Source organism: Neopsephotus bourkii, unplaced genomic scaffold (genome assembly GCF_033783945.1).
Source record: "Neopsephotus bourkii isolate Nb327-2 ecotype Australia unplaced genomic scaffold, CSIRO-AGI_Nbou_v1 NB_1234, whole genome shotgun sequence".
NCBI lineage: Eukaryota > Metazoa > Chordata > Aves > Psittaciformes > Psittacidae > Neopsephotus > Neopsephotus bourkii.
In genome coordinates this window covers 5,366,328-5,379,658 of record NW_026901719.1, presented here as the reverse complement: position 1 = coordinate 5,379,658, position 13,331 = coordinate 5,366,328, and the positions used below count along the sequence as shown (strand labels likewise).

Here is a 13,331-nt window from a genome sequence, read left to right as displayed (position 1 = left end):
ACAAATACCCAGAACATTTCTAGTCTTACAAATTAAGTGGCTGGCATTCTCTAAGACACACGGCTGTTTAGTAATCACAAGGAAGTTTAGTGAAAAGAGCTTTTAACTTTTCTCCTCTCCCTAATTGCTACTTGACCCTGTAAGAATTTTAAAGGTTTTTCCACTTCACACAAATTCTCTGTTCTTTAATACAAAAGCAACATTTGGTTACCTAGAGAGAGACATGTGACTTGTTTGTCACACTGTTCTGTACCACCCACAAACAGTCTCTTTTACCTTTCAAACATCTAAGTCACACAGACTCTTCCTGACTTGCTGCTTGGTGAAGTTCAGTTTTGCTATGGGAAGATTTAGACTTTACCACTTCATCCCCACAGATTATCAGAGCTGAGCAGGCGAACAGGTAAGCCAAAGGCATTCGGCAAACCAACATTCTCATATGCAAGTTCAGCATACCGCTTTTACGGAGTATTTATGCACTCAAAAATTACTTCATATGACATGCAGCTTGAGCCTTAATAACAAATGTGTTTTCAATGCCTTCACTCCACTAATTTGTCTCTCCCAATAATGTACATACTGAAGTCCACCAAACAGCATATAAAGACTGTCCAAATTTTAAACATTATCACCTTTTGAAATACCTGTAGCTCTCCCAGCCAAAAAAAAAAAAAAAAAAACAAACCACAAAACAAACAAACAAAAAAAACTGTAAAAGAGAAAATGTGCTTGGTAACAGAATTTCAGCGTGCCCAAATACCACCAGCTTCCTGTGCACTTTCATCACCTGGTACCTGACTATCTTCAAGTTTATTAAGCAGCAGTGATTACTACTTGTCATATGTACTTCTCTCCTTCCAAGGATTCTGCTATTGCAATGACACAGAGATGTGCACCCAAATTTGGAAATACTGATGCGTCAAAAGCAGTATTTATTTCTTTCAGGAATTTGTCCACAGCCTCAAGCTAGACTCTAGTGGAAAACATCTCCCAGATTCTTAACCCTTCCCTTTGCAGGTGGCAATTTCTTCAAGTCTGAGCAAGCAGTCACAGAGTACCTGACATCACACTGGAGAACCAGATAATTATATTTTCAGAGTTGCATTCATAAAGCATTTCAATCTTCAAAACAGGAAAGCAACCAAAGCAGGGAATGAGTTCACAGCAGCCCTTACTGCTAAAAGTTGAAAGCTATCAATTCCTGTATTAACTCCTCCTGACAAGCCCCATTTGTGCCCTGACACACAGCAGGCTAGCTCCTGGGCCAGGCCTGTCAGAACTAGACTGCGGAGACCTGCAGGGCTCAGCTCAAAAGAGCCCAGCCAAGAGCATAGGCTGAGCCCACACCACTCACAGAGGCTGCTGAGAGCACAATTAAAACAGACCCACTCTCCTGAACTGTGGCTGCAAACTCACCTTTAGTCAAGGTTTATAAGAGTTGCAAGCTTTACTTGAGTAATACCAGAGACATTTACTTGAGTCTTGTTTAATCTTTATGTGGTCATCACATACAGACCATAGTCAGAGTCAGCAAATTTCAGTAACATACCATAAATCAATATAGTAAAGAAGAGATAAGCATATCAAACACATGTTATCAGTGTAATCAGATGTTTCAGCACTTCAGACAATCCAGTACTTGATAGAACCAGTCAAATTGAGCTACAAGGCTCAGATGCCACTCCACCCACAACACATTCAAATATACTTAATGTGTTTTTACTAACTGCAGCCAGCTCCAGTCACAGAAATAGAATTTGCCTCCTAAAAACAAAGCCCTAGCATCTCTAGTATATTAGGCAACAGCCAAACACTCAAAGTTTTTCTGATGAGTTTTTCATTTATAATCTTCGAAACTGTCAAGTATTTAGAATTGGTTTAAACTTTTCTTTATCTTACAGCACTTTGTCTGCTTGAAGCTAGACCAAAAGTCAAAGATACAGGACTGACAGTAGAGTTAATGACACTTTCTTATGCTTTAATGAATGCTTCAGCCAAGACATTTTATGTACTTTTAATTAACTTGTAAAGCAGTTAGTACTTGAAAAAGACTCCAAAAGAAAAAGAAAAAGAAAAACAAAATCTGTAAATCAAGTTTGTTTCCAATAAGGGTAGTTACGCAGCAAAACACTAATCAAACTATAATTTTTCAAGTCAAATCCAGTACACATGATTCCAGCTAGATTTTTCTTTCACACATTAGTAAAAAAAAAATTATTTATGATCTACATCCAGCAACATTTAGACCCAAGCACTGTAGCCATTTTTTATTTACATGTATTCCTACTGATGACAGGCTTGATTTTCTCATCAAGATTTCCCCTACATGCAGTGTCAGAATCGAGCAGCGGATCCTGCAGACAGGAACAAAGCCACTGACAGAGGGCCTAAAGAGGTTCAGACCACAAAAGGTATTCCCTCTTTCATCTCCTGTGTTTCATATGTCTATAAAAGCATTCATTTGAAGACACGGGTATGTGCACATACACATCCACTTATTTTTCTCGAAAGCCCAAGCACTGCCTTACCTGCCCTACAGCCCTAGCATTCTCACTGCATGCTAACTCACACAAGAGTTCAGTAAGAACTTCAATAACTGTTTCAGCTCAGGTAATCAATACTCTCTGCTCCACCATCTCACTCATCTGAGCCCAAGCCCCAAAATGTCACCACAGCAGTCTGTGCAGCTTTACTACAAACTGTGCTGCTATTGAAGGGACATGGCATACACAAAGTCAGCCAGTGGGAATGACCTACCAGAATTTACATCACTCTGAAACACAAGCAGTTGCTAGCTAATGCTGCACAAATATATGCATCTTCCTAACTCGGAGCTGTGTCTTTCAGGTCCTCTCACTGACACTCAAAGGCAGCCTCCCTCCTTTACTTTGAGAAGATGGGAAGACTGAGGATGAAGACAAGCTACACACAACAGAGCACATAAAGAAAAAACCAGATCCCAAGATAACAATAACGTCTCAGAAACACTATCCCATCCTTTATGGTCAAGTTCAATCTTGATACTGGACAGTAACAGTGAATTCTTTCTTCCCTTCAAGAATAGGAGACTATTGGATAGCTACAGTGTTAAACATGAATGCTGAGAACTATATTCAAGTTATTTCATCGATCATTTGCAACAACTTTCATATAAGCAGATTCCTAAAGAAAAAGACATCATAACCATAGACAGTTATTCCAAGATGCACTGCAGTGAAACACAAACTACTGAACAAACTTGCTTTCATAGACTAAAGTCTTACCTTCCTAAAAGCTGGTAAGTTTAACAACTATATTAATACCTACCAAAAATACGTATTTTTAAAAAACTGAGGACACTGGTAATGCTTAAAAAACAGGGAATGCTCATTTACCAAGAAGTTAAAAAATTCCGCATTCTCCAGAATACAAAGATGCAAACAGCTTCAGCTGAGACATAAAGATAACATGCTATCCTCAGAAACCACGAAGTCCAAAACCACATCTCGTTTTACTCAGTACCATTTTTTGGCATTACAGACCACTCAGAAATTTTATTGTCCATGTAGCTTAAAGTAAAAACCTCAACTAGTTGATGATCTGCAATGCAGCATTAAACTTCAACTCCTCTACACAATCTACAAATCTACATTCACCAATTCTCCCCTCTATAGACAATTCCTTATGTTCTTTGGGTAATAAGCACTACATAAAAGACAAAATGCCACACGTAAAGTATAAGTCAACTTCAGAGCTGCCATGGGTGGAAGAAACTTCTTCACATCCCACTGGAGATGTCTTCTGTGCTAAAACAAACTTAAGGGTAATAGACTTTTTCCCTCCTTTGACTTACACAGCAAGACTTCTACAGTTGGTCTATCTCCCCAGCCCCACTTAGCACATGCACCTTGACTGGAGAAAGGCCTAAACATTTTAAAACATTTCAGAAGGAAAGGGAAAGGGAAAACTTAATAAGCACAATACTTATTATCATTGCCACAGTCTCTATGTAATTAATGACATAGGGTTTATACCATAGAGCAGCTAACATAACTGCAGCTTATTTTCAGTACATGTACTCTCTTCTCTGGCAATCCTGACTCTTCTGCAGAAGCCAGTTACTGAAGTAATCCTTGAACCCATGATAATTCAGAGAACTAAATGGGCAAAGGGGGGGCTGGATGGTATCTATGAAAATTGCTTCTGGACTGGTTTAGTTTTCCAATTCTGTTCATGCTAGATGAGTCACAGATTAGGTACAAGGAAGAAGGAAGGGCTACCTTGTTCGCCATCAGGTCACCATTTCAGTGGCTATTAAAAAAAAATAAATCTCACTGTAAAAATAGAAACTGCAAGCCTTTCACCATGAAACACAGTAGAATATCCTAAAGCATGCTGGTTGGTAACAACTCCACTAATACCTTCCCCCTCTCTTGTTTCTAGCTCTCCTAAAAGCAAACGCAGAAAGACCAGGCAGGGCACAGCACTCAGCAAAGCCCCGGGGGTCAGAAACCCCTCTCTTAAAGCAAGCCATATTCAGATTTTATCCGCAGACGTGATGAACCACCCCCCTCTCTTCAAAAAGGGAAATAAAGAGAAAGGAGGACGATGCATAAGGTCAGACCCCTGGCCGCACTCGGGGTCAGGGAAGGGCCTGCCCCAGCGAAAGCCAGCCCCGGCTGGCGGCCTTGCTCGGCACACACCTACCCCTTTGGCTCCCATCGCGGATTCCCCTCACCCCACGCCCCCCTTGAACCTTTTCACCCATCTTGGCTGTCGAGAAACGTCGTTCCCTCCGTTTCTGACTCGAACATGCCCCCTACAGATAACTACGGAGTAAAGCTCTGAAATAGCCGATGTCTCATCCAAAGCCGAATCTCATCGCTGATCACTTCCTTCACGCTTGTGCGACGAGGTTAGAGAAACACCCGAGTGACAGACATTCTTGCGCTGCACCCGCACCTCCCTCTGCGGGATGCACCGGCCCATTTCAACGCCCGTTCCTGAAGGGCGCTGCCAGGGCTGCACTACTCGGAGGGCCGAGCCAAGGCGGGCTGCCTTTTCGGGGACCCCCGGCCCGGCCACTCGAAAACGGCCAGGCCCTCTCCCTCCCCGCGGGCCCACAGCGCGGCATCGCCACAAGCCCGCTCACCCTGCCGCAGCGGAGAAAAGCCCGCCCTGAAGACTCTGCCGCTGCTATCAGCCGGGGCGGGGGCACCTGCACGGCCGCCTGACCCCAGGACGGGCTGCCCCCAGCGAGGGGCTGCGGCACGGCGGACACGGGGCAGGAGGCCGCAGCGGGCCGCACGCCTGCCCAGGGCGGGTGCGGCGGCATGGCGGCCTCTGGGAGCCCCGCGGGCACCTGCCCGCTGGCGGAAGAGGACACTGAGGGGACACGCAGAGCACACAGCTGGGCAGCGGCGCCGGAGTAAGGCCCAGGGGAGGGGGCGCCCGCGCGGGGCCTGGCGGGCGGGCAGGCAGCCACGCCGCTTCCTCGGCGGTGGCGAGGTGGGACACACCGCCGAGAGACCGGGGGGTAAAAGAGACATGCCCCCCCCCCACTCCCCGCCCGCTCTCTCTGCTCCGCGGCCGCGGCGGTTACCTGTGGCGCCGAGCAGGAAGTCCAGGGTGCTGTGCCGCGCTGCTGCCATAGTGAGGTACAGCCCTGTGCCATGCCTGGAGGAGGCGGCAGCGGCGGCAACGCGGGCAGTGCGGCGGACGAGCCTATATGCGCGCGGGGGCTGCAGCGGCGCCGCACGGGGGTGGGCGCGCGCCGCGCGGGGCGGGGACCCAGCCGGCGGGGCGGGGCAATGGCGGCGGGGGCGGTGGGGCAGGGGGCGGAGGGGCAGTGGCTGTTGGCGGCCTCGCTGTCCAGCGTGACGGAAATGAAGTGAGGCTGGAGCCGTGCGGGGGCTGTTGGGTGTTTGGTACCGCTGTTCGGTGCTGGTCTGGTGCGGTGGGGTCGGGAGCGCCGCCGCTGCGGTACTTTGGTTTCCCTCCCCCCCCTCGATGGATGCGGTGGTCAGTACCCGCGCAGCAAACTCCCGCCTCAGGCCCCCGGCATGGGGCTGGTCTGTACGTCCGGAAAACACGCTGCAGAGCCCAAGTGTTCCTTAAGAGTCAGCTCACACCCGCGCTCCCCGAGTGGAATCCCGCCCCAGCGCTGAGGGCACGGGTCGGCTTCCCGCAACAATGGTGGCCTCGGCGCAGAGCTGCTCTTCGCCACCCGCTGCCCTTGCTGGGCAGGGCGAGTGCTCTGCTCCCGCGGCAGCAGAGGGACCAGAGAATCACCAGAGAATCTCCAAAGCCTTTTGTTTGAAGTCATTTTCATCTTGTGTAAGGGATAACGGTAAAGCAGCACGCAGAAGCCACGAGTGACTTAAGCCACGTGTCGTTACAAACCCAGAAAAGCACCGTCTAGAAGTAGTTAATGATAGGGCTGATGTTTAACTTCATCGGTTGCTACACGTTTTGCCAGCTCTTGGTTTGTTTAATTACTTTGCAGGGTTGAGATCACATTTTCACAATACTATGGCATGAGTGATTTCATGTGATCCCACACTTAAGAGGATTACAAGTAACCACTGTGCAATGTGCTACCATGATTATTTCTGTAGGTTGCAGTAATGTTTCTCAGTGCAAGCTTACAATACTAGTTTTGAGCAGTACAGTTCCACACATGCATCCTGAGCAAAGCAAACACATTCACTGGAGATGTGCACCAAAAGTGGCACAAACATCTGCATTTTCATAATCCGGTGTGCATTTGCACAGCCCATCGATGAGAAGCTCCTTTTTTTTTCTTTATGTTAATTACCTAAAATACAGGGCTTTGCAGATTCCCATGAACATCTTTGATCTGATCCTGGATGTTGCAGGGATTGCATGATCCTGTTTGGGTGGATTTGTTGTACTTCTGCTTTTTCTTAGTGCCATGTTATTGGTTGTTTTGGGGTTGTTTTTTTTTTTTTTGGTGGTGTTTTTCTTTGGTTTTTTTTGTTTGGTTTTTTTTTTTTAACCAAAATCAATGCTTCCTTGCTGCTCTCTCTCATCTCTGCAGTTTTTTTTTCAGACAGGCAGCTGCCACATGATAGCCAGGAAAATCCCTGTATTTTATGATCTCTTACATCTCTCACCTTTGCTTGTGGCAGCTGCATTTGTTTCAGTTACCTCATTACATAAAGCAATTTAATGGATTGGTTTTTACCATCTTAAACTTCAATGGCAGCGAGGAACTAACCAATGCTTTTTGTACAGTTCAGCCTATTACATTATTTTTCCATTGTGGAGTAGTTGGAAGAAGGTAATAGTGATGTTGTCACCCTAACTACCTTCTTATGTATTTGTTCATATGTGCCAGATGCCTAAATTATGCCCTTACATACACATGAGAAGCTTTGCTGGGTTTAAAGGGAAAAAAAAAAAAAAGAACACCAATTTGTCATGCAAACCTTTTCCTGGCACTAATTTTGCTATTTAAGGTTGACCATTCTGAACTGACACTTGAAGAGGGGTGAAGCATCATCTTTTTAATTAAATTTGCTACAGGAAAAAAGAGTTGTCTTACCATGTCCTTTTTTATATGGATGGGGATTTTATGGATTAGAAGTGGACTTCAACTGAAAAGCTGAAAAGGCTAATGAATTATTTCAGAGAACAGTGTGAAATATTTCTTAAAGTTTGACTTGAAGGGTCCATTGCTGAGGAAGAACCTAACAGACTCTCTTCCGCTTCTTCGGCACGACTACCCTGTGCACGCTACTTAACTAGGTCATGCCTGGGATATTTTTGGGAATCTTCCTGTTAGAAAATTACACTGAATGGAATTTAAAGAAGAGCAATTAAAATAATTAAAGAGATGGAGGGATTAATTTATGAGATGAGATCAAAAGATCTGGAATATTAAAACACCTTTCACAAATGCTGTGGAGTTTGGATGACATCATATTGTTAAGATTAGCACAGGCTATATGGAAAGAGTTTATTAGTGTAAGATTACATGCATATTTTGAAACCAGTAGAGTCTGCAACAGTGGGTGCAACAGGGAAAAAAGGGTTGAGACACCAGTGTTTGCAGTTCTGGAAAGTTCTGGGCTGAAAAGTGAGGGCAGAGGCCCTACCCTCTACAGGTAGATTGGACAGATTAGATAAAAGAGACAGGCTGACAGGAGCAATCTTGCATTGGAAAATAGTTGGGACAAAGGCCTTGCGTGGTGTGCAGTAACTCTCAGTAGAGGTGCGTTTCAGCCTGCATCACCTCTGTTCTCCATGTAATACCACTGTGAGCTGAAGTACCAAGTATTTCAAGTCTCAAGGTTTTTTAAACAGCGCACAATAGCACTTCTAACCATAGTCTCCCTACTCACCTTCCCTGGCCACATCCGCCTGTGTTCACTGGTCTGGAAATATTTCACCTACAGCTGCCACAATACAAAGGTCACCAGGAATTAAAGTTAAATCCAATGGGTTTTTTTTCACAGACAGCTAAGAAGTAGCCTTTAACAAAAAGATTTTTTTCCTCACGTTTATTACCTGTTCAGAAGTTCATTAACTTCGGGTCTTTCTGGGGCCTACCTGGGATGCACTAGGGTTGCTTGACTTGAGCAGACTTTTTTCCTCCTGAATGGCTAAACAAGTTTCTGAAGTAATGACGCATTTGAGACAGGAGTTCACAAAGGTTGTGTTAGCACTTGTTCAGGAATACCTGTGTATCTCATGGCTTTGTCACTAATGAATAATGTGGTCATTCACGATGTTAATTAAAACCTTGAAATCAAATATACCTATGTCAAATACACATACACAGAGAGGTTCCCTATCCACATCTGATTCTCTATATTCAGATTATTGTCAAACTTAATCAATTTGTGCTAAGTGGAGGCATTTATACAGTATAACTAAATAAGCAGCATAACATGTGCAAACATGTAGCCACATGCTGAAGTGACTGCTAGAAGATAGTACCAAAATGGTAAAAGCTGCAGACAAAAGAGGACCAGAGCGTGGTGCAAAAAAAGTACCTGGAGGAAATTATTTGAAGCATGTGGTACCACAATTATGACCAAAGGTGAAGTTCACCGTTTCGCAAAACAGTGTTATTATACAATACAGATTAATGTTTTCTAGAGGCTAACATCTGTTTAATACAGGTAAGAAAAACTGAAACTCAGTATTCAAATGAATTTACTTCTTTCATTCTTATTCCTAATTTTATGTCTGAGCATGTTACTGTTTACTAAAACAAATACAATTTATCTCCCCTTTCTTGGATGCTCACAATCAAATATGTAGGCTTGCTGGGGCATTGCTCTGGAAAATTAAAAAAAAAAACAGATAGCAAACTCTCTCTCTCAAATTAAATTTAGGCAGTGTGGTGTCTACATCTTGCTGGAAAACATGAAAAAATCTCAAACTTTGAAAAAAGCCTATTGCATTGAATAAGGAAGCACATTCAAGTACATTGCAAGATGACTAAAGATTTCTTTTTTTTTGAAGTTCTGCAAAAAGGGACCCTGGAGAGTGGAATTATATCATAGGATGTAAGACTTCTCATAGAACAAGTGAACAATTTCAGGAAGTTTTAGCAAACTCAGATAAGAGTTAATTGCTTAAATAAGTGTTACCATAAATTATAGCAGCTATTATACTCTCTGCTTTCTGGGAGCCCTCTGCTGGCTTTCAGCCAGAGTGCTGTGTTTGAACCCTTATGATGGGATTTCCTTTGATCCAGGTAGACTTCAGCTTGTCCCTTTTGGGCAGACCAAAATTTTTTTACCAAAGTTATTTACCAGAAGCGAATAATACAGTGGCCCGAGGTCGAGTGGGTCCAGTGGCCCCAGGATCCTGGTCATCCTGCATACCTTGTTCAGGGACAACCGTTGCATTAGCACATTCACTAATCATGTTTGAAGCTTGACAGAAATCAGCAAGTTATTTTGATAACATTGAGAAGTAGCCACAGAAACCACTGACAGACCACTCCTTATCTTTGTCTCCCCACCAGCACTCTCTTAGCTTCGGCTGGGGTGATACATCTAACCTGTACATTGTGTGGGATTTGGGGATTGGTTAGGAGTTATTTTCCCTAATTGCTAAAATGCCACAGGCCTGAGAAAGTTTCATTCTATGTTTCTCTATAGATGTTTGACTATACAACAGAATTTCCCATAATCCCAATTAATATTTCCTTCTCCCCAAACTAAATATAAGGAAAGGTTAGATGAACGGAGCTTTTCCACCCCAACCACAGTTCTGACTGTGAACCCATCACATGATGCAGCAAAACAGGGCCAAGCTTCTCCTTAACATCTGTGTCATCTCAGAACAATTGCATCCTATAAGCAGTCCCTTTTGGTGTTTGAAAATAGCCCTAAGAGACTTTTTTTTATAACTTCTGTCATATGACCTCCCCCACTCTCTCTTCATCCCCAGTCATCATCTGATCCCATGGGCAGCTCATCAGGTGATTCCAGTCCTACATCAGATGATCATTATTTTGGATAGCAACCAGAGGGCTTGCCTGGTTTGTCCACTTTCTTTATCATGCTTATCATGTAGCCTGGATATACCTCTTCAGACATTGGTAGGGCCTGCTAGTACTAGTCTTCCTTTATGAGCTAAGCTATAGGTTACATTCAATACTGCATCAGCTTGTTGGAATATCATAACCACTCCTAAGTGGTGACTTACTTACAGACCCAGCTACAGGACAGGACCTGTAGTTCACGATCAAAAGAACGTAACAGAAAAAACTGGATTCTGACGCCTTGTTTCTTTGCATACAAAGCAGAAAGATAGCAACCTCAGATGAGGTCAGGGGGTGGCTATGTGCTATATGGTAGGGACTTTAGGATAGCCCTCTCATCACTTCCATCAGCAATAGAACAAAGTCATTTTGCTACTACCATAATCTAGTCTTTTTTTCTGTTCTGTCGTCTGTTTCCTAACAATTACAATCACAACTCTAGTAATGCACAGCTTTTCCCAATCCAGTCAAATGACAATATTTTTCCTATCAATCAATCATTTCCAATGTTATGCAAATGACTTAAGGAAGAGCTTAGCCCCTGGGTATTAAAAAAAATACACTGAACAGGTAAATCCCTTGTGGGTTTCACCACAGCATTCTGCATCAAGTGGACAGCATTCTCCTTTCTTTTGGTCAATATTAGCAGTTACAGTTGTAAAAATTACTGTAAAAATTAAATCAGACCAATTAAATCTCTAAACCCCCCCCCCCACACACACCCCAAAGTGGTCAGGGAGAGAGGTTTTCTTTTTATACTTTTTAAAATTCTGCAAATTATGGGAAAATATACATGGCTTGATAATTTTTAACCCTAGTGTCACATAGCATGAAGGAAATGCTATTCTTTGCAATCAAACTGTTTTTAGGGAGGGAGGAAGGGAAGTCCTGCACAAGGAGAATGGATGGTAAATTGATTAAAACTAGAATTATTAATTCATCCAGGCAGCATGAGGAGACAGTAAAATAGATGACCAAAAGAAAGACAGTGTAAAAAAGGTGTTGGAAAAGATGTTTTACCTGAAGTAGAGACAAGTGATATTTACCTTACTTTGTATACATGCTCTACAATACTGTTTCTCATACTGTCGTTCCTTTTAGTTATCTTTTCCAATTCCTTTTTGAGTGATGATGCTTCAATGTACGCTCTGTGAGAAATGCTGGTAAATGATAATGTGATGATTTTTTTCTTTTATCACATCTGTATTTATGCGCTAGATTCAGGGCTTGTTATGTGAAATGCTGTTGGCATCAAAGTCAAAGACAGACTTACTGCTGACTTCAAGGGAGCCAGAATTCTGTCTGGTCCGCTGCAGACCAGATTTTACTAATACTTTTTGTTACATGGTCATTTGATTTTCCAGGCAGACTTGTATGTAACTGCATTCAAAATATAAAACCAGGGAAAATGAACAAAATGCTTATATACATGTCGATAATTCATACTAGCTACAATTAAGTCATAAATATGCTGTTGAAGTGTATAAGGGGTATTAGTTTATGTTCACTAGATCAGCTTTTCTGTTACAGGATGAGATACTACCATCTTGTCTGTCATGAGTGAACTTTCTGGTTGCAAGTGCAATATAAATTCCAAGTAAAAAGATTGTCTTTCCTCAAAGAGATTTCCAGATTAAATAAAGGTGCCAGTCTAAAAGGCCAAAGTGTCAGTGCAGAACAGCTGTTCCACATCAGCTTTTGTGTGAGTCCTGTGCATGAAGCTTGTCTCATCTAATTTCAGATGTCGACAATCCAGAGGCCTGTATTTGATCTGGTTGCCTTCACTGCATTCACAACCAGCAGAGAGGCATTTTTAAGATGCTATTCATCTCACCCTGCAGTAGATGTCTAAAACAGATCAGATAAAATGTGCTCTGCATCTATCTGTTGACTATGAACTGTTCAGGTGAATTCCACATCAATGGAGCGCTTTGCACATATTAAATTAATTTCCTTCTATCCAGAGATACTCTCAACATGAAATAAGAGTTGCCATGTGGGCAGCTGGAGCCATAATTACTTTTTAAAAGTTTTCTCCTTGGCAGAAACTTTTGCACTAACTTCTCCATTTTCTATTGTAAATAAGAAAGAACGTGTGCTTAGGAAAGCGAGATGAGTTTTCCAAGGGGAAAAGCAATACAGGAAGATAATACTGATCAACTCAGCAGGCCATGATTTCATTTTATTGGCTGCCAGACCATTTTTGAGTTTATTAAAGGCATCACAGAAAAAGTTGGAAGGACTATGTGGTTATTCACAGGCACTCTCGAAGCTGTCAGGTAACATCTAATTATACATCTGTGGTTTTAAATGCAAGGTAATTAAATATAAATGTAGGGTCAAGAATGGAATGCAAAGTGATTGATCTATAGCTCACCTACATACTTTCACAATTAGGGCTATAATGAACTGACCAAAATTGGATAAACAGGCGAAAATATAGTTAATGCTTCAAAACTTATATAAAAATACTAACCATATTAATAAGGTAAAATATTACTGTATTGTAGTCTGATAGCACAACTTCACCAGAACCCAATAAAGTAATACCTGGCACTAATTACAGCAAAGTGACTCTTGGAATTGACATAAAAAAATTCAGTCTAAACCAGCCAGTTGTTGTAAATATCCAAAAACTTACATGTTATTGCAACCCAGAGGTTTGTCAAATAATGTATGCTCAGTTGTGGAGTTTGGTCCTCACTGGTGTCAGCTCAGTCTTTACTAAAATGTGTCAGCTGATATTTTAAGAGAAATTAATGTCTTCTAATTAAAGCAGTAGGTTGTGAGTCAAGAGATCAGTGTTTTACTTCTTAAACTGCTACTG

General features: G+C 42.6%; 1 protein-coding gene across 1 annotated transcript in view; it reads right to left on the bottom strand.

Moving 5' to 3' along the window:
* SMS (spermine synthase) overlaps window positions 1-5,813 on the bottom strand; it is a 48,533-nt gene extending 42,720 nt beyond the window's left edge. The window contains exon 1 of the mRNA XM_061364610.1: window positions 5,582-5,813. Coding sequence (XP_061220594.1) covers window positions 5,582-5,630 — 49 coding nt within the window. The 5' untranslated portion in view covers window positions 5,631-5,813. The remainder of the gene's footprint in view (window positions 1-5,581) is intronic.
* Window positions 5,814-13,331: the final 7,518 nt, after the last annotated feature.